Raw genomic sequence first — 18488 nt, 5'->3', positions numbered from 1 at the left:
TTCTCCGGTGCTGACTCAAACATTCAGCGTCATCTGTCTTTAGGTCCCTTGACAACACCTTTAACAGCACAAGCATGTTCTGTACAATCTCTGACATATTCCAGGGCCCCTCTCCAGCTCTGACCCACCGAATTCATCTAATGTCTTGTTTGCACTTCTGTAATTTGTCAGGTTTTTCAATACATACAGCTGCTTGTCTGTTGACCTTTTTCACACTATCCTGTCTTGTAGTGTTTCAGCTCGCTCTCTTTTTCGACATTTATCAAAGTGTCACTTGGCTGACGTGAGTTAATGTGCTATTTTGAGCCAGATGAAGCTTGCAGTGCCTGATAACACAGTAAATTTCCCCTGTCTTAATGAGCCCGTTATGCAGTATATTGTCACAAACCATCCATTATCTACAGAGGTTTCAGCATCCTCATTAGTGTGCTGTACTTTGTGTACCATTATTCAGACAGGAATCTGTTTACCAGAGGTGATGCAGGCCCTTTCTTTTACTTCATTTGTTTACTTTATTCTTTATTTATGTCGTGGCTATTAGAAGCCACTTCATGTACTTAATATATTTGAAAAGCAGGATTAAACTTAAATTTGTTGGTACACTTCTAAAGCATAATTGGGGCCCATCGCAGATCGTCAAAATATATTACGAGTATAAGACTAAATAAGTAGTTTCGCAATCAAAATTTGACCTCTGCTCTGTTGTGAATTTATGCCTTTCTTTTGTTCACTGCGGTCAGAATATAGGGGTTATGTAAGGCTAATTGCCCTCGTGGTGAATGCTCTCCAAGTCTATGATAGTGTTACAGTAATATAATTACAGTGCCTCCCTGCTTACAAGCATCATGTTGAGCTGTTACTGTTCAGAAAAGGATGGATGTTTTGAATGTTTGCATGTTATGTAAGTCTACATTACTATTCTAATTAACTGTTGTGCATCCTTAGATTAAAAAAAAAAAAAAAACAATGTACAATATATCAAATGTTTTCTTTATATTGTTCATCTTGTCAATAAAAACAATATTTAAACATCTGCGTTTCAAAAGGCTTTCGGAGGCTTGGTATTTATTTGTTTGAACATCCTGGATTCTGAAGCCTCCTCTCAAAGCCTGAAGCTATCCTTTTACTCAGCAATTCATCTGAATTGTCTTTCAGGATCATTGACCAGCACGCTTACTCTTTCTCAGGAAAACAATTTGACATTTCAATAGAATCAAGCAAGCAAAGCACATTAGTTCTGCAGCATGTACACTTTCAAAGGCAATTACAGAACAACAAAGGGGAAAAGTAAAGTGATGAAGCAGGAAATCTTTTCCATTTGAAATGTTAAATATAAGGCGTTAAGTATTGTTGAAGCTTGACTGCTCAAAGGCATGAGACAATGCTGCTTTGTTATTGAGTAAAGGCACAGTTATTTCAATTGGAATGCACAGAGCACCAGATGATAATAAAACCTCAGAGCAGTGTCCATGAGAGCTGAATTGTGCTCCTCTACCCTGAAAAGACCAACAGCAAAGACCTGAGGCCCTGTTAGTGCAGTGGTGTACTAGTTTGTTTCAACTGACCTTTATCACAGCAGACATTTTGAAGGAAAAGCGCAGGTGTAATTAACAACATTAATAACGGCCCAGTTCCATTTAAATGTCCCAATAAGACAGCACAAAATAACAGGTCCCTGGGACTAGTACACCTGAATGGATTTCAGACCTTAATCATCTTAACTTCTTAAGATGTCTGTGGTGAGAAAGGTCTATAAAGAGATGTTCAGGATGCATTGAACGTGCGGCTAATACAGTGTTGTTCAGGATAGAGACAGCCAACCATCACCAGGTTCCAATCTAAGTGTACAGAGGAAACACCAGCAGAGGGATAGGTCCTTTTCACAGCAGACAGTTTGATGTGTCACAGCAGGTGCAAAACACAGGTGTAAATGATAAAATGAAGGATGGCTGAATTTGATTTAGTTGCTTTAGTTTCAGAGTCCTGTCACTGTGCATGCTGGCTCACCGTCACTCTGTCAAGGCTCTGCTGAGCCGTTGTTAATATTATTAGTAACACTAATTAGTGATTAGTGCTTTTCCTACTATGACAAATCAAAATATCTGCTGTGGCAATGGATTTAATTAACAGTCTATCAACACAAACCCACCAAAATGCCAATTTCTGGTAATTGGAAATAGTTGGCAAGAGACAGTAGGCAAAAAGGAAAAGACAAAAAATCTGGAATAAAATAACGCAGTACTGAAATACGAGGAACAGAAGGTCATGATGCAGCTCAGTTAACAGAATGCATAAGAAAATAAGAACATAATGCACACTGGGCACTGTGCTTGTACAATTTGAATCCAGAAGGTCTGCTTTCATTTGACAAGAGGGTGGGCAAGTAAGTCTGAGCGAGGAGGAACTCAGCGTGAGCTTCATTAAAGTGAGCAGTCACAGGATAGAGTCTGTCTTTTTCACGATAGGCTCTTACAGATTATTTATAGATTACTCATGTCTGAACAAAAAACCATACGCACCATTTTTGACAAATAACAGTTTTGACTGAGAATGTTTATCTGTATGAGGTCACAGTAGACTTCATTATGGCATTGTTCAGGATTTCCACACTGATGACAGAATATTGAATATATTGGCTAAGAGACAAATTAAGAGCACTGTCAGTTCTGTCTGAGGGATACGCATGCGGGAAATAATTGGATTTCATGCCAATATGTCATTTTACTGATGAAATCACTTGTGTCCCTGCAAAAACCTTTTTCTGTTGTGTAAGAACCACTGGCAACATAAAGGCATAGAGAAGTTGCGATTGATATCCAGTTATTTCAAGTTACACAGTCTGGAGCGTGTGTGTTGTATATACCATCCCTTACAAAAACAGAATTTTTCTGCTTTTCTGCTTCTTCACCAGAGTTGCCCAAGCAGCAGTTTCAGCCAGCTACCATAGATGTTTATAATTACATGTCCATACATACGAAGTACAGAACAATGTTTGCATATGAAAATGAAGACTGATGGGAAGCTGTTAGTCTAGCATGACTGTGCAGTGGGCATTACTTCATAGAGCAAAATATTTCTAATAACGAGCTGAACAATGCACAGCATAAATACTTGATGAGGCAGTGATTGAGTAAAGCTGAACCAAAACAGGAAACTTGCAGAAAGATGCCAATTTATTCTCTCTGAAGCAGGTTCAGGTTTTCTCTGTATCTAAAACAGGTGGAGAGAATTGTAGTTCCACGAATCAGCAAAGCAAACCTTTCAGATCACATGGGAAAGATCTATGTAGGCTAGTAACTATATCTTGCTTCTTCTTACATCATGTGCAAGGTTTAAGGCTGCTACCTTTGTTTGGTTGACAGAATAAAGTCACACCTCGTAAAATGGTTAAAAATGGATTTTACTGTGCAGCAGACAGAATGTAGCCTATTTACTGTAACACCAGCAGCACGTCACTGGAGAAGAGTTTTTGAGGGTTCTGCACTGAAGCATGCAAGTGCTGTCAAACAACCTGTTTGGTTTGTATGGTCCAAACTGGGCCTTTGTATTAACATCATTAACAAAATAAATTCAATCGAAATTCATGGAATGTTTCAGGTTATGTTTTGTATTGTGATGTGTTGAAATAAAGAAGACTTTTAAAAGGACTTTATCCTGAACTAATCTGTGGAAATTCAGATTTAAAAAACTTTATTGATCCCAGCAGGGAAATTGTTTATGCCATTGGGAAAAAAATGTCTATTTGATGATTTGAGTGACTGATATACCATAGCTACTTACTGGTTTTGGTTTTCTTTGAAATTACAATTAAACTTTTTCACAGTGAGGTTAATTATTACACGTATCCATTACGCCTTCCCACTAGAGGGCGCTAAAGTCAAAACGCTGTCTTCCCTTAGTCAATTGATCAAAAGGATAAATTAGCTATTTGCTAATGTTACACTTTTAAAGTTTGTTTTGTAAGACGACAAGAGCAACCATGCCATCCGTCATTGTAGTACACAAGGTATGTTTGCAAGGTAATTTTCATTTAATTTTTTCTATTAATTTATAACTTGAAAACAACCTAAAACAGAGTTAGCTAGTGATAGCTGTTAGCTGTTAGCTGAAGTGCGTCACTAAAAGGCTATAACGTTGCTTTACATGTAACATTTAGTTAGCTAGCTAACCTTAGTACCAAATGTTGGGGAATATGTATATATACAAAATAATTCTATCGTATTGTTATTGTCCCTTAGTAGCTGAAAAGCTATGGTGGTTTCTCCTTATTTGCTTACTCTTCTTTGTTTTTTTTAACCATTGTTATCTTTCATTAAATTAAATTAAAATGCAAAATTACAAAATGAAGCAAACAAAGGTTTAAAAAGACATATTCAAAGCAGGTGTTTTCGGCGTATTTTGATGTAACATAATTAAAAATAGTAGGTGGTGTTCATGAAACGTGCCATGTTATTGAGCCATTTTTCATTGTTATCCAGGTGACTTGCCATTTGATTTCACACTGAGTGTAAATTTGCATTGGATTATTGAGTTCACTGATTGCCTTACACATTCATGGATTAATTCTCTGTAGAGTACAGCTCTATGCATGTAATTCAAACCTCGACGTTGTGATGTTTGGGTTTCATTTTACTTAAACACACAGTAAATATAAAGCGTGTTTGACTTACCTAACAGAACAAAACTAATCCATCTTCTTTTGACAGTTGGGGTTCAATTCTTTACCCTTATCATATTTTCTCCTTCAGTAATTGCCTTTTCTTTCTATTTCTCAGGCTCAGAAAAGGGAATTGATTAAATTGTGAGTCTCAGCGGCACAGAAGGAAAAAAGAAAACCTCAGTCAAAGAAAAATACAGTAAAGCCCCAGAGGCCAAGTAAGTCTGGCACAAAATGTATCTTTATCTATGACTAATAACACACTTCTTTGGTATTCTCATTACAGCTGAACCCTTTGCTATCTCTCCCACAGGACACTAATTTGAATGAGATTGTACAAATGTGGATGAAAATCTATGCTGCCCTGCAAGACATCAGCTCAGGACCAGTCTTCATTTGACCCCAGGATGTTGAAGTTCAATCATTGGTATTATTTTTCTTTCTTGTGACTGTGATGAAATGGTTTCAAGTAAATGGTTAGAGGGATCTTATGGAATACAAGATGATATAATTGCTTGGAGAGCCTGTTAAGGCACAAGCATGAATGTCATCTTATTTCCATATTGTCCTCCCTGCAAGCCTACACTCACACTTCAACCCTCTGCTCCTGCTCCGCTCACTCTCCTCTCTTCTGATACTTCCCTGCTACCCTCTAGTCTCATAGAGGTTTTATAAACCAATTTCCCTGGAAAAAATCAATCCATTAGAGGTGGATTCCAAGAGGAGGAGAGAATTAAATAATTAAGGGTGAAAATAGCTGCTGAAATGAGCCTGTCCAATCACTTAACAAGGTGTCGTTTTATATTCCTGAGAAGTGGCCCTGTGTCAGGGTACAGATAACCTCTTAAAAGACCAATCTATTTTTCACTATTATTTAGACCCACTCTATTAACTAAATTACCAACTTTAAGTGATCTAGCCTCTGTTCTCTCCTTAAGATGTTAAGGTTACACAGGGCCACACAGCATGCCAATGAATTTACCTTAAAGAAGACATATTGGACAAATGTTTTACCTTTTACAATAAATCAGCCAAAGTTTAAATAGCATAAGTAAAAGTAACTTTCTTGCAAAAATATTCCTGCTTAATCTCCGATAAATCCAGTTGTGTGTGCTGAAATGAAACAAGACAGTAAACAAATATAACACACTCTGACATCTGTCAGAGCAAATGATTGTATTTTAGTTAATTGTGTAAAATGAAAGTACTTCATTGAAAATGCCAGCAACTGACAGCATCTCAAAATCCATTCAGTGTGGGCTTGTATTTATTGACCTTTGAGTTAATAGGAAGTGGATTATGGGAAAGGGGCACATAGATATGTACAAGCTGTCGGTGGGTGAGATCAGCTTGTGAAGTTGAAAATCTCCTCGGTTTCTTGGATTATTATGTGCCTTGTGAAGTCTATAACCTGATGTGCACATTTCTGTACTGTATGTTAAAAACGGAAGGAAGAGAAGTTGTCACAGGATTTTTTTTAATGAACTGAACACACACACATCTCAGTATTCACTTCTCTCATCAAAGGTACTGTTCTTTAAACAGGTGTCAAAGGACAGATCAAACATTTTCTCAAGATTTCTACAATCCATGGTGCCTGACACATGAGCGAGGGAAATGGCTGCTTCATTGATATTACCCATCTATTCTGCCTGGCATCTTGACTAATGATGTTAGCGAGTACCAGGAGAAATGACATCCATCTTGCCATTCTTGAGGTGAGCCAGAGGAAAAGTGGAAACCATGTTCTTTTTTTGTAACTGTGTGCTTGCTGGTAGTCTTTGCAAACTAACTTGCAAACATACTCATATAAAATGATATTACTAATGTTGACAATGATAGTCATGATAACATAATTGGTTGATACGGTTGATTTAAGTACAGTAAAGATCATGTAATACTAATATATTATTAGAGCAACACATATTTACTGCATGTCAAAACAAAAACACCACAGGCTTTGAAGTCCAGTTAGCAGCTCAGCAGCTTCTTTGTACTAAATCTAAATGAAACCAAGTAAACAGAGCTCAAGGCAATTGGGATATGGACAAATCAAACACTAATGAACACAGCCAGGCCAATATGGGCAAACCACAGTATGATACCAGCACTGCGGCCTTACATGGAAGGTCAGACAAATGGAGTTTTCTTTTCACTTGCTTATTGTGCACTGGGGAGAGTCATCTCAGTAAACATACGTGTCTTCAGCCACCGCTTGCATTTATACACACTTTCTCAAACAGATTCTTCTAGTAGAGCCGGTCTGGGGAGGAGGCAGTCACAGGCCCCACAGGGTATCTTTACGCATCTTCTTCTGATAAGTGAAACTCCAAGAGAAATACAGTACTCTCTTACATAGTGGACAGGTACTGTGTTTGATGGAGGCCCTAAGAGCTCGTCACATTAATTAAAGAAAACATGCAAATAGATAGAACACAATCAAAAAGGAAAATGTCTTCATCTGTTCGACAACACGTCTGCAGCATAACAGTACATGGAAATATAGACAACACGACCAAATACAGAAACATGTAGCAAATGCAGAAACAAATAGAGAAAACCACACACACATTCATACAATGGTATGAACAATGGTACAATTGTACAATGATACAATACAATAGTATGAGCCAGCAGCTTGTTATAAGCTTTTTTTAACCATTCACACACGCTTGCCGATGGCACATCATCGGGGGCAATTTGGGGTTCAGTATTTTGCCCAAGGATACTTCGACATGTGGACTGTCAAGGCTGGGGATTGAACCACCGACCTTCTGATAAGTGGACGAAGCGACAGTAAATACTAGAATGCTGGAAGAAGCGGAACATACATTAGTGACAAACCAAAAGAAATTTCCAGGGACACTAAAGCTTGTATGTAAGGATGTGTTGTTTGTGTTTTCAGTACACTTTTTTATGCTGCTGTTTACATCCTGGTACAAAAAATGGTTTCTGTCTCTATAGCTAATTTCCCCATCGATGGCAAATGCATTTGGGGTGGATTTTTATAGAACGTATTTAATTTATAGTAAGGCTTTTAGTTATGCATAAGTATGGACACTTTGTTTGACAGCTAGTTGCTAAGTTTCAGCAATCGGCCTTCATTCGTTCTGCCTCAACTCCACCCATGCTCCACCTCTTTGCCCATTTTTGGAATAGCTGGGAGTTTGATAGAGTTAGGCACTGCCAAGATAGTGACGCCCAGAGCCACTGTCACTGAGCTTCATAATGGCTCTTCAGAAACCTATGCCTGAGATCACAGAGACATATGTCCATTTTCCATGCAGTCTATGGTCTGTTAAATTAAATTCAACTTTTTCTTCATTTTCATGTTTTCTAGAATTGCAGTGCATTGAGCTTTCAGACCACCGTAGTTAGTAAGTAAATGAGTAAAGGAGGACAAACAGATATCTGTTTGTGAAACAAGAATGAATCCATCTCAAAGCTGAATCAGAAATGCCAACACATTTATGTAACCTATCGAGCAAAATGGCAAGGTCGATGGTGTCAAAGGCGGCAGTCAAATCTAGTAGGAAGAGAATAGAGTATTGTCATTTGTCTTTGTGTATAAGTATCATTGGTTACTATCAGTAGAGTGGTCTCAGTACAATACTTGTGACGAAAGCTGGATTGAAATTTGTCAAAGATTTTATGCTTGGTTTTTGTTTTTGTTTTTTTCATTAATTTTTGGATAAAAATGGCAGCTTGGATATTGGTCTGTAATTCTGTAACTGGACTTAGTCTAGAGAGGGCTTTTTAAAGAGTTTTAAAATAGTCAAGGACAGACCGGGATATGGGAAAGTGGTTGAAAATAGAGAGCGAGCTGAGATCTAAGACAAGATAGATTTTAGGAATTTTGTAAGAATCCTATCACATGGACGAGAGGAGGGACGTGAACGAGCTACAGTGTTTATGAGGAGGTGCTGGGAGATAGCTGCAAATTCAGACTGTAAAGTAGGAAGGCTGAATGGTGTGGATGGTTAAACAAACAGTGGAAGATTGGGCTTCAGGCCATCGATCTTGTCTATCAAAAATGGTAAGAAATTTTCACAGTCAATAGAAGATGAGGCGGGAATGGCAGGAGGAGGGGGATTTACAAGCTGGTTAATAGTGTTAAACGAGAGCCTTGGGTTATGTTTATTGCTCTTTAACAAGTCAGAAAAGTGGGCAGCTCGCATTTCTTAAATGAATTGTAGCTCCTCTGTATGGAGGTGATGAACTTTAACGTACATTAAGCATCCCCATATTCTCTTCTTTGTTGTCTGATGTCATTGTTGATCAGAGGGTTTGTATTAATAACTGGGACAGGGCTGGACGTGTATGGAATGGAATACAAATCATCAAACCAACTAAATTGGTGATTAATGTTGTTGTGAGTTGGGCAATGGGCCAGATTAGTTTCTCGGTTTGTGTATTAGGTGGTAAAGATGCATCAAAGATCATAAATTTGTGGTCAAAGACAAAGTCACTCTTATTCAGCGAATTCAGAGACATGCCCAGACTAAAAACTGAGTCAAGGGTATGCCCGTGGTTATGTGAGGAGCCAGAGACATGCTGCACAAGGTTAAAAGAATTTGGAAATCTGTGGCAAATGAGTTGGAAGGGTTGTCAGTGTGTTAAGGTCACCAACTGTAATGGCCTTTTCAAATTTAAGCACAAGAGAGGACAGTAGTTCAGTGAAGTCATTGAGAAAATACATACTTGAATTGGGTTATCACACACACACATAAGTGTGTGTGTGATAAAAGTAAAAAATAAAGTAAAATAAAATAAAAGTGACAAAAGAACCAAAACAACAACCAAAATAAAAAAAAAATAAAATTAAAAAAAAAAAAAAGACAGGTGGCGTGGTGCATGAATTCTGCTTTGAGGATCTCTGGCTGTTGGTTTTTTAAGTCATTTATGCTGACATGGACATCAACTGCAGAGGCAGAATTGTGAGTTTTAATCAGCTGCAGACCAGTGGGTGTAATGTCCTTTGCACAGGCACCTGGATAGTAGAAATTTTTTGGCCACAACGTACCAATACATGCTGGACCATAGAGGTACAGACAACAAGCACCACAGGCAGGAGGCCCACTCAGGTGATAGCAGCAGCCAAGCCAGAGGACCCTCTGGAGGAGGAGTGGGCAGACGGTCCAAAAGAGTGGCAGCAGGGCCGGGCAAGGCCGGCGTGCTCTGGTTGTAGGAGCCGAGTCGACAGCTGACAGCGCTGGAAGCAGAGGACGGCCAGTTCAAGGTGATGTCCGTGGCAGCCGGGGTGTAACCAATCAGCTTGAGAGCGTAAACCTGGGTGGAATATCAATGGTCACCCAGCTGGTGCCTGGCTGGAGAGCGCGATCCATCCCCATTGTCCAGTACTTGGAATGTATTCAGCTGAGGAGGTTCCGATGAGAACGGTGGGAGGGAGCGTTTAGCATGACCCCTGGCACTCTTGACCAGGACCCACGGCTGCAAGTTGCGGGGAGTACAGTGTTGGACTACTGACTTTTCACACTCTCGCAAATTCAATATGCTTCATTGTTGCTGACAGTCATGAATAACATTTCTTATAGAGTGAAGCAGTTACAGCTGAGAGGCTCAGCACAGAGATCTAAGGAGTTCCAGTCTGGACGCAGACATTTTGAAAGACACCCCAGATGTTTTTCAGACTGTGTTTTTGTCAGATTCTCTCGTTGCATTTATGATGCAGGCTTAATTGGAACAGACTGTCCTTAGAGCTGAATTGAAGAGGAATCAATGGGCAAGCTGAAGGCAGCAAACAGAAAGAAGGAAGGAGTGAATGACAATTCAAAAAAAAAGTTGTTTACATACTGTATAAAAATACAGAGCCAGCACTGAATAAATAGACCAGATATGACACAAAGCGCTTCTGTTTTTGTGTGCGTGCGTGTGTGTGTGTGTGTGTGTGTGTGTGTGTGTGTGTGTGTGTGTGTGTGTGTGTGTGTGTGTGATTCCAGACGAATAGTAGCAAGAATAGTGAATGTCATCAAATTTCCCAGCCCCTGGTTATTTCCTGCTGCATATCAGCAGAGGGCTGAATAGTTTTTCCATCTCAAAGCAGATAAACAGCTTGTCTGGGCAAACGAACACCCTCTGAATTTAATGAAAAGGCAAAGATGCAGGTCATGGGACTGAGACGAAATTAAAGCTAGAAACTACGTTATGGTTTGACTTCACTATTTCCAAATTCATAAACCAAAGGCCTCTTCACCTTGACTTCACACTGACTGCAGCCCCTCTGATCACACAGCCAGAACTGCCACCTCTATTCACAGTTTATCCCCGTGTGTCTGTAACCTCAGTGTCAGCCAAGCAAGTTATCCATGGTGGATTGGGAAATGGTGTCACCTTTGGGCTCTTTCGCCTCAGTCTGCTGAAGCTCAACTGCTCAGTTGCTGCAATTGTGTTATAACATAACAGGTCACAACATTTTCTAATTCCATTATTTTCTCTACCACATTTGTTTTCCATTTCAAGATGCTGAAGACAACATACTGGACATCTCTGGAGAGATGGTTTGAACTTAAAACTCTAAAACTAAAAGCTTCAGTTCAAACTCATTGTAATCATTCAGGATGTTAACATAAACCTACAGTATTACTAAAACCAAAGGTTAGAGTAATTCAAGAGTCTGTTTGGATCACATTGGTGATGTGGCATCATATCCTCCTGACTACCAGTAGTTCCAATTTGTCCTCTGTGGAGGACGTTTGTAAACCTGAATATCTCCTACCCACTGTATACTGCTGAATTAACTCCTTTTGCTATCTACAGAGGACATTTAGGGCTTTTCAATGATACCAAATGTGAAGGGGTGGGGCTTTGGTACCATTCTCTTTCTCAGTACAAGCGCATTTTTTGGGAAGGGAAAAAGTAAGTGCATAATATTTTTTATTGAGGAAATTTTGGGTTGAAATGAACAGCACATTAAAACTTGTCTGAATTATTTTAACTGTATTTTAGCATAGTATTTAAGTGTTAAAAAATGTCCTAAAAAAAAACTTTTTCTCCAAAAAAAAAAAAAAAAAAAATTTCAGTATTCTAATTACCTTGCAAAGAAAAAAATGACCAGCCTTTCACTCTGGCTTCATGTGAAGCCCTTCACAACAAGCGTAAACACTTTTGATTTCCAACAATGACACGTTACATGAATAATTCTGCATAACCCCACTCTAACAGTAGTTATGAAAATGGAAAGAACTGAAGGAAATGGATCAAGGGGCTGTTCACACCACAAGCACATTTCTCTGTGGCTTTCAAAAAGCAATTCAGCTCCTCTGCTCGTTTCTTATCACACATAGAACTGATGTAATAGCCTCATGAATTCATAACATTTTATAACATTTCTATCCTGCCTCTGTGTGTGTGTGTGTGTGTGTGTGTGTGTGCTCTTGCATCTCTCGCACTCTGTTTAGTCACAACTGACATATGTTGAGTAAGTGTGTAATTTGAAAAACACAAACAGCAGTGATACTATTTCTAATAAAGATAGTGAATGGGACTGGGGGAACTGCAACTCCAGGAGAACAGTGAGAGAGGGGCAGGCAAATCAAAAGGCTTTGAGAGCATGGGGTGCGTATTTCATCATTTATTATTTATCATATATAACATTTATATAGATTATCAGTGTGTTTAGATTTCAGATTAGCTCACAGTGCACAGGCAAAAAGAGACACCGAAACTATCGCTGCTGAACTCCACGCCATGGTGTGCTCTGTCCGAAGATGTCCACATGGTTGACATGTGTGATGAAAGGAAGTGGCAGCGCTTTGCATCACTTCTGCCTCCTGGCGTTAGATTGACTATGAATTTAGATTTTTCAGAGAGTAAAGTTTTGACAGTGATCAGTGTGGTACTTGTCAATGGGGTCAGGTCAGGCTGTAGCAGGACCATCAATGGATTCGCTCACTATTTTAGTCTGAGAAACTCTCTAGATTGTTTGAGTAGAGAGTAGCATAGAGACGAGGAGAAGCAGAGAAGTTCAGGGCTGCTGCAGCCTTTCAAAGCAAGAGGAAGTGACTAAATGGTGAGAGTCCAGATTCTTGCACAGACTTGTAGCAGACAAAAGGGCGTTATGTCTGTTTCCATGCTGAGACCCTGTTGTTGTGTAGGTTGAAAATGATAACAAGCTCAGAGTGCATGCCTAATGTCAAACACTGAATTATGCATATGTGTGTGTTCCTACTAAGACGCTGGTAATAAATGAGTTTTGTCAGTGTTACAGAGTTTTAATTCCCTCGGTGAAACATTATGCATTCAATTTTTTATGTAAGCTACAGCATTGTTTTTTCCTGGCTTCATATCCAAGTTTTATTTCACCTCAAGTTCTTGTAGTTCAAGTTCAACAGGAAGTTGAAACCAAAGACTTATTTTCATTTTGTGAGTGGTCGAGAAGTGATATACTGTCGTTTGTATCACAGAGATAACAAAACCTGAAAACCTCTGAAGCTAAACAAACACTGAACCATAGGCAGCAGTGTTTTCACTTGACCAGACAGCTGTTAAATTTCTACATTTTTCTCGCATCCTTACATAAAACTGGTGCTGTGTGCAAATATTCCTGTATGTTAGCGATGATAAGGAACTCACTCAGACAACAGTCAGATGTTTTTGTGTTTTGTTTGTTTTTTGATGGAATTCTTTTTTTTTTTTTCTTACCACCAGTCATTTACAGAATATCCAATATGTGGCACCTCAGCCCATGATTTCTTCACTGGCTCAACATATAGCAGAGCCCCGTTGTCTTGCCTCCATCTAGTGTTCAGTGGTGAAACAGCTTGTGAATCCAGTGGAATCAGTAAAACATGCTGAATCTTGTTTCATTTGTCAAAGGAAAAGGGGAGCGATAAGACTTCATGAGTGAGTGGGACAATGGTTTTCCATACTTAAAAATGATGTAAATCTGACAAATGGTGAAATAAAAGTTGAATCTTGTACATAGAAATACAAGAATATATGAAGAAGTTGTAAACAGCTTGTGAACCTGAAGCTTTGGCTCTATGTAAATGATCAGCCTGGTGTAGTTGGTTATAAAGACAATGTTCCAAATGAATTTGGGTTGTGGGGTCACTGATCCAATTTGTAACTGCTCATACTTCAATTATAAAAGTTTATTATTTCTAAAAGTCATCATCCATAGAGGAGAGTCTTTATACGACCATATTGTCATGATATGATCTCATCATGCTTTTTTGTTTTTTTTGGTCTTTGACAGTTGATAGTTATATGGTGTGTGCCTTAACCCTTAGGCTACCAGGCAACCCAAAGATCTTATCATGTCATTCATGACATGACATTCCTTTTGTTCAAAGGATTGTTTCTGAGGAAGCTGCAATTAAAAATCGACAGGGTGAGTTATTAACATTTTTGAATTACTCGCATGAAGACATTGTTCTGATGAAATTCATGACAGTTGAACACAGTTGACTGCCTTGAGCATCGGTTTCATTGTTTGATGTGTGATTTTGTTAACATTTGTTATATCATGAGTTCAGTTCAAATTAGTAGTAGCAGTACATCCTTTTTAGCAAGCATCATTTTTCAAAATGTACCCGTCTGCATGACTTAACAGATCCATATAACTTAATTTAGTCAGACAGTCAGTAATAATTCAGGTGTAATGTGTTTGTTTGTACATGTCGTGGGAACAAACTAAGTCTGTCACATCAAATCCTCTGGCAACCTCACTTCCTGCACCTTCACTAATGATGTCATAGCAGCAGAGTGTGTTTGTTTGTGCGTGCGTGTGTTTGCTTGGGGAGCAGGGGGTGGGCACCGAGTGAAGAGCATCAACATGCATCTTCACTCCGAAGGCTGACTCATCCCCATATATCACACGAACACACCCTCATGTCTTGGCATCATTTCCCTCATGTTTGCTTGTTTTCTTTTCCATCAGCTTGGCAGTGGAGGGTGTCAAGAAGGCGGAACAGTCTGAAAAAAGATGCATCACTGACAGGCTCACATGTCACATAAGTGAGGTAAATCCTCAGGTGAGTCACAAGGAAACTTGACCTGTTAAAGCTCTTTTTTGCACAGGGACTAAACAAACTTGTTGGATTTTCTCACTAACATTTTCTTTCTCATGGCAAAATACTTTCTCACAAACTGAAATAAAAAAAAAAAATAGCTTCCACGTACTGTTTAATACATTCACAGCAGTGCTCAACTAATCATTTAGTCTTGTTTTATTTTATTTGGTGAATTTGATTGATCAATTCATCGTTTTGTTTACAAAGTGTCAGAAAATTGTGGAAAATGTTGTCACGGTTGCTCAGAGCTGTAGATGTTTTGTTATGTCTGACTAACTTTTTAAAATCAAGATGTTCAGTTTACTATCACTTTAAAAAACAAAAAGCAGCAACTCTTCATTATAAGATTTCTGTTTAGATTAAACTGACATTTCGTATGCAACATGCACTATAAATGAGTAATGGCATCACTCTTTAACACAACATACTTTTCAGTCCTCCTTTTCTGTTGCCGGCTGTTTTTTTTGTTTGTTCGTTTGTGTGTGTGTGTGTGTGTGAGTGTGTGTGTGTACACACACACACACACATAAGGAAACAAAGAACCAGGCTTTTTGCACCTGAGTTGGAGTGGGATTTTCTCTCTGCAAAATAAACCAGTAACAGAACTACAGAAAAATGTGGTCTCAGTAGGATTGCATGTTACTTTCAGCCCACTTTCACTCTGGAGTCTCTTGAGGACCCAGACGAGTGGATCAACTGGCACTACAGTGAGTGGAGATCTGTTTTTGTGCCAAAAAGGGAGGAGGAAGAGACATGCCGTCACCGAGTGCTGTCAGCCATACTCGTCTCTCGCTGGTGAGTCAAGATTTTGTAGTGATTCACGTCTGTAAAGAAGCTGAACGACGGCCCCAAAGTGTAGTCACTCTTCTCCTTGTTCTCACCACCTATATCCTCCTCTTCCTATTATTTCACTCCTCCTCTCCATTCATCTCTTTGTCCATATTCCCTTTCCTTCCTGCCTGCTAATTGTTGTCGTACCACACCATTTATTTCTCCATCAAGCCTGCAGTAGTTCTCCGCGGGCCAACTCTTTTCAGCAGCGTCTCGAGGCCCTGGTTGGGAGACCTCCAGGATGTTCAAAAACGCTCACACACCCAATTCCACCTGCGGGCCAGTGCAGCCCGACAGGGGATTTCACCGCGTTGATGACGGGGCACAGTCTTCCTTCCTGAGCCCACATAAATCTGTCGGTGGGCTCGTCCTATAGTCTAATATTAAAGCTGTTTTCCATGACATGCTGCTCAGCAGGGGGGGAAAGCTGTTGTTGACTAACATGAGCTTGTACGGCCAGGAGGAAAAATTTTAGTTAGAATTTGCTCTTCTTGATCTGCACAAAGACCAACTGACCTATTATTAGTTACTAGTAATGATCTCACTGGCTGTTGTTGCAGAGCAGTAGCTTTAATTGAAGTGTACTTCTATGCTGAAGGCAAAAATTCCAGGAAAGCAATATTGTGCAAGATGCAATACGTGCAGTTTCCATACCCAAGTGTTACTTACTGACTTTTAGGCTCACACAGCATGAACACTGTTAATGTTGTCCTTCTCCATATCATTCCATACTTTCATTTTGCTGTGTGTAAAAAGCACGTTGACTTTTCGTCTCTCAGAAAAATGACAAGAATGGACTTGCAAGGACATTTTTCAACTGAGTGAAGGACCTCTGTCATCTCAGACTCAGAATGGTAGAGGCTACTGACCTTAGGCTATAATCAAACACACACACAAACACACCCAAAGACATGCATGCACACACACCTTTTGGAAAGCAGTATTTTGATAGTCCTATATGAAAGTCCTAAGAACTGAGGAAATCACTACTAAATATGGTAGTTATGAGAGGAAGCACAACACAAAGCATATAGTTTTAACATTTAATCTTGAAGTTTTGAAAGCAATGTACAAACTCTTTACAACTTTACAAGCAGACATGACTTTATACAACACAGTACAATACAGAGAATAAATACATTAACCAATGTTGAGCTTTGGGTTCAGATCTTAGTCACATTTCCTTAAGATGCACTTCTTAGACTTGAAAGAAGAGTAGAGTAAGAACAAGTCACATGGCAGTATGGCACATATGTAAGCTGTCTCAGCTTTGTTTATTAGACTGCTAATTGCTCCTCACGATCTTACTCGTGTAAGTGTTTGTTTCCTTTTAATATCAAACGTTTAGTAATGTAACATACTTTCCAATAATTCAGCTTTTGCAGAATTCCAAAAGTTGAACAACTAGAGCACAATTCTGTGGATGAATTATCTACAGCAGAGAGTGAAACATTCTTTTGAAATATATTTCCCAATATCTACAACATTCTGCAGTCTTGATTGCCATTGCACTTTTTAAAAAATCTGTCATAAGGAGGACTATGCTCTAAAATAAGCTTTACTGTAATACTGCGTTGATTGCAACAACAGAAACACAAAAATGGTTTTCTCCCTGAGGTTATTCAGCAGTCCACTGTCATTATTAGCAGTCTTCAGGGTTCACAGTGGTAGATGTGTCTTGTTACAGTATGTCAGAGCACAGAGGGAGGTTGTGCTCCGGCTCCTGCAGGTAGCTCACCTGCCAGGGAAGCCCCAGAGCCGGAGAGGACTCCGCAAAAGTGTCCATGTATCTCTGAGTGCACGAGGCCCACATCCCTGACTGGTATCCCAACCCCTCACTCACCGGAGGGTATCGCAGAGGGCTGGGCGGATGGTCATGGGGGCTGCTGCAGTGTCCATGAGAAGAATAAAGCTGTCCCTCAGTGGGATAACACGGGTAGTGTGGTGATGGGGGACATGATGTCATAGTGTTGTCCATGTAGATGTGTGGCTCCGTGGGCCGCCTGTGCATATGTGCCCCTTGTTGGGGCTGCATCTGGTGAGAGATGGATGCGTGCCAGGGCATGTAACTCTGGTGCTCCAGACGAGGAACCATTACCCTGGTCTGCTCAATTCGAGATGTTCCCATCACGACTGGCCCCACAGATGACCTGTTGCATTCCCTATGGGTGCAGGGTTTGCTAGGGGGGTTGGAGTTCAGGAATACTGAGAGAGCAGAGATTCGGTTGATGGCCCTCTGCAGTGTGGCAATCTTGGAGAGTCGTTTGCCGCTGAGGTCATGGTTCAAAGCAACACGTAGGGCATTGAAGGCTTGGTTGTAGTCCATGATGCGTTTTCGCTCCCGGACATTGGCTGCCATTCTTCGAGCTTTTGAGCGGACAGGTCGATTGCGCTTTTTGGTCTGGCCTTCCTCTGGTTCACTTGGGCTGCTGGATGAGCTCTCGCTGTCTTGGAAAGATGCCTTGGGACTTCCCTCATCCTCCCCTTGATCCAGCACGCCAAGCTCCAGCTCTTCCTCGGAGAACTCAGATCCTGCAATGCTGCTGCAGCTCATTGTGTCAACAACGTGGACACTAGATGAGCCTGAGTAAAATCTTTGTTCTTGTTTTGTAGTTGTAGGGAAGAGTCTGTCGGTTAAATGTGGTCTGCGTGGAACGCTGTGTTTGCTGGCTGCTACCACCACTGCACACGCTCCCTGACTGCTCCTCGGCTTGTTTTGTGGGGCTGTCGGTATTTGCTGCTATGCCGACAGCCCAGGTATTCTCCTCCTCTCACTCCTCTGGTGCCTTGTGATTATTTGTACCTCAACAAGACAGGTTGGCCTGCTTTTTAAAGCTCTTGAAGTCACATGGTACAGTCACCTGTGAGGAATGGTGCACTCTCTCTCCCTCTCCAGGTTTATGGGTGCCCTCCAGGCAAATGGCACTGTCACCTCCTCCTCCTACTCTGACTCTCCCTCACATCCC

General features: G+C 40.2%; 1 protein-coding gene across 1 annotated transcript; it reads right to left on the bottom strand.

The window, feature by feature from the left end:
- Window positions 1–17203: 17203 nt before the first annotated feature.
- On the bottom strand, window positions 17204–18076 carry bhlha9 (basic helix-loop-helix family, member a9). Its single transcript, XM_076749808.1, has one exon. The coding sequence runs from the start codon at window positions 18074–18076 to the stop codon at window positions 17204–17206; it is 873 nt and encodes a 290-aa protein (XP_076605923.1).
- Window positions 18077–18488: the final 412 nt, after the last annotated feature.

The sequence above is a fragment of the Chaetodon auriga genome, chromosome 15 (assembly GCF_051107435.1).
Source record: "Chaetodon auriga isolate fChaAug3 chromosome 15, fChaAug3.hap1, whole genome shotgun sequence".
In the NCBI taxonomy this organism is placed as follows: domain Eukaryota; kingdom Metazoa; phylum Chordata; class Actinopteri; order Chaetodontiformes; family Chaetodontidae; genus Chaetodon; species Chaetodon auriga.
Note: the sequence above shows the minus strand (reverse complement) of the source record. Positions and strands in the feature narration are given on the sequence as shown.

What these genes read in the sequence shown, in the direction of transcription:
- bhlha9 (XM_076749808.1), bottom strand. Translation starts at nt 18,076, where the DNA reads ATGAGCTGCAGCAGCATTGCAGGATCTGAGTTCTCCGAGGAAGAGCTG.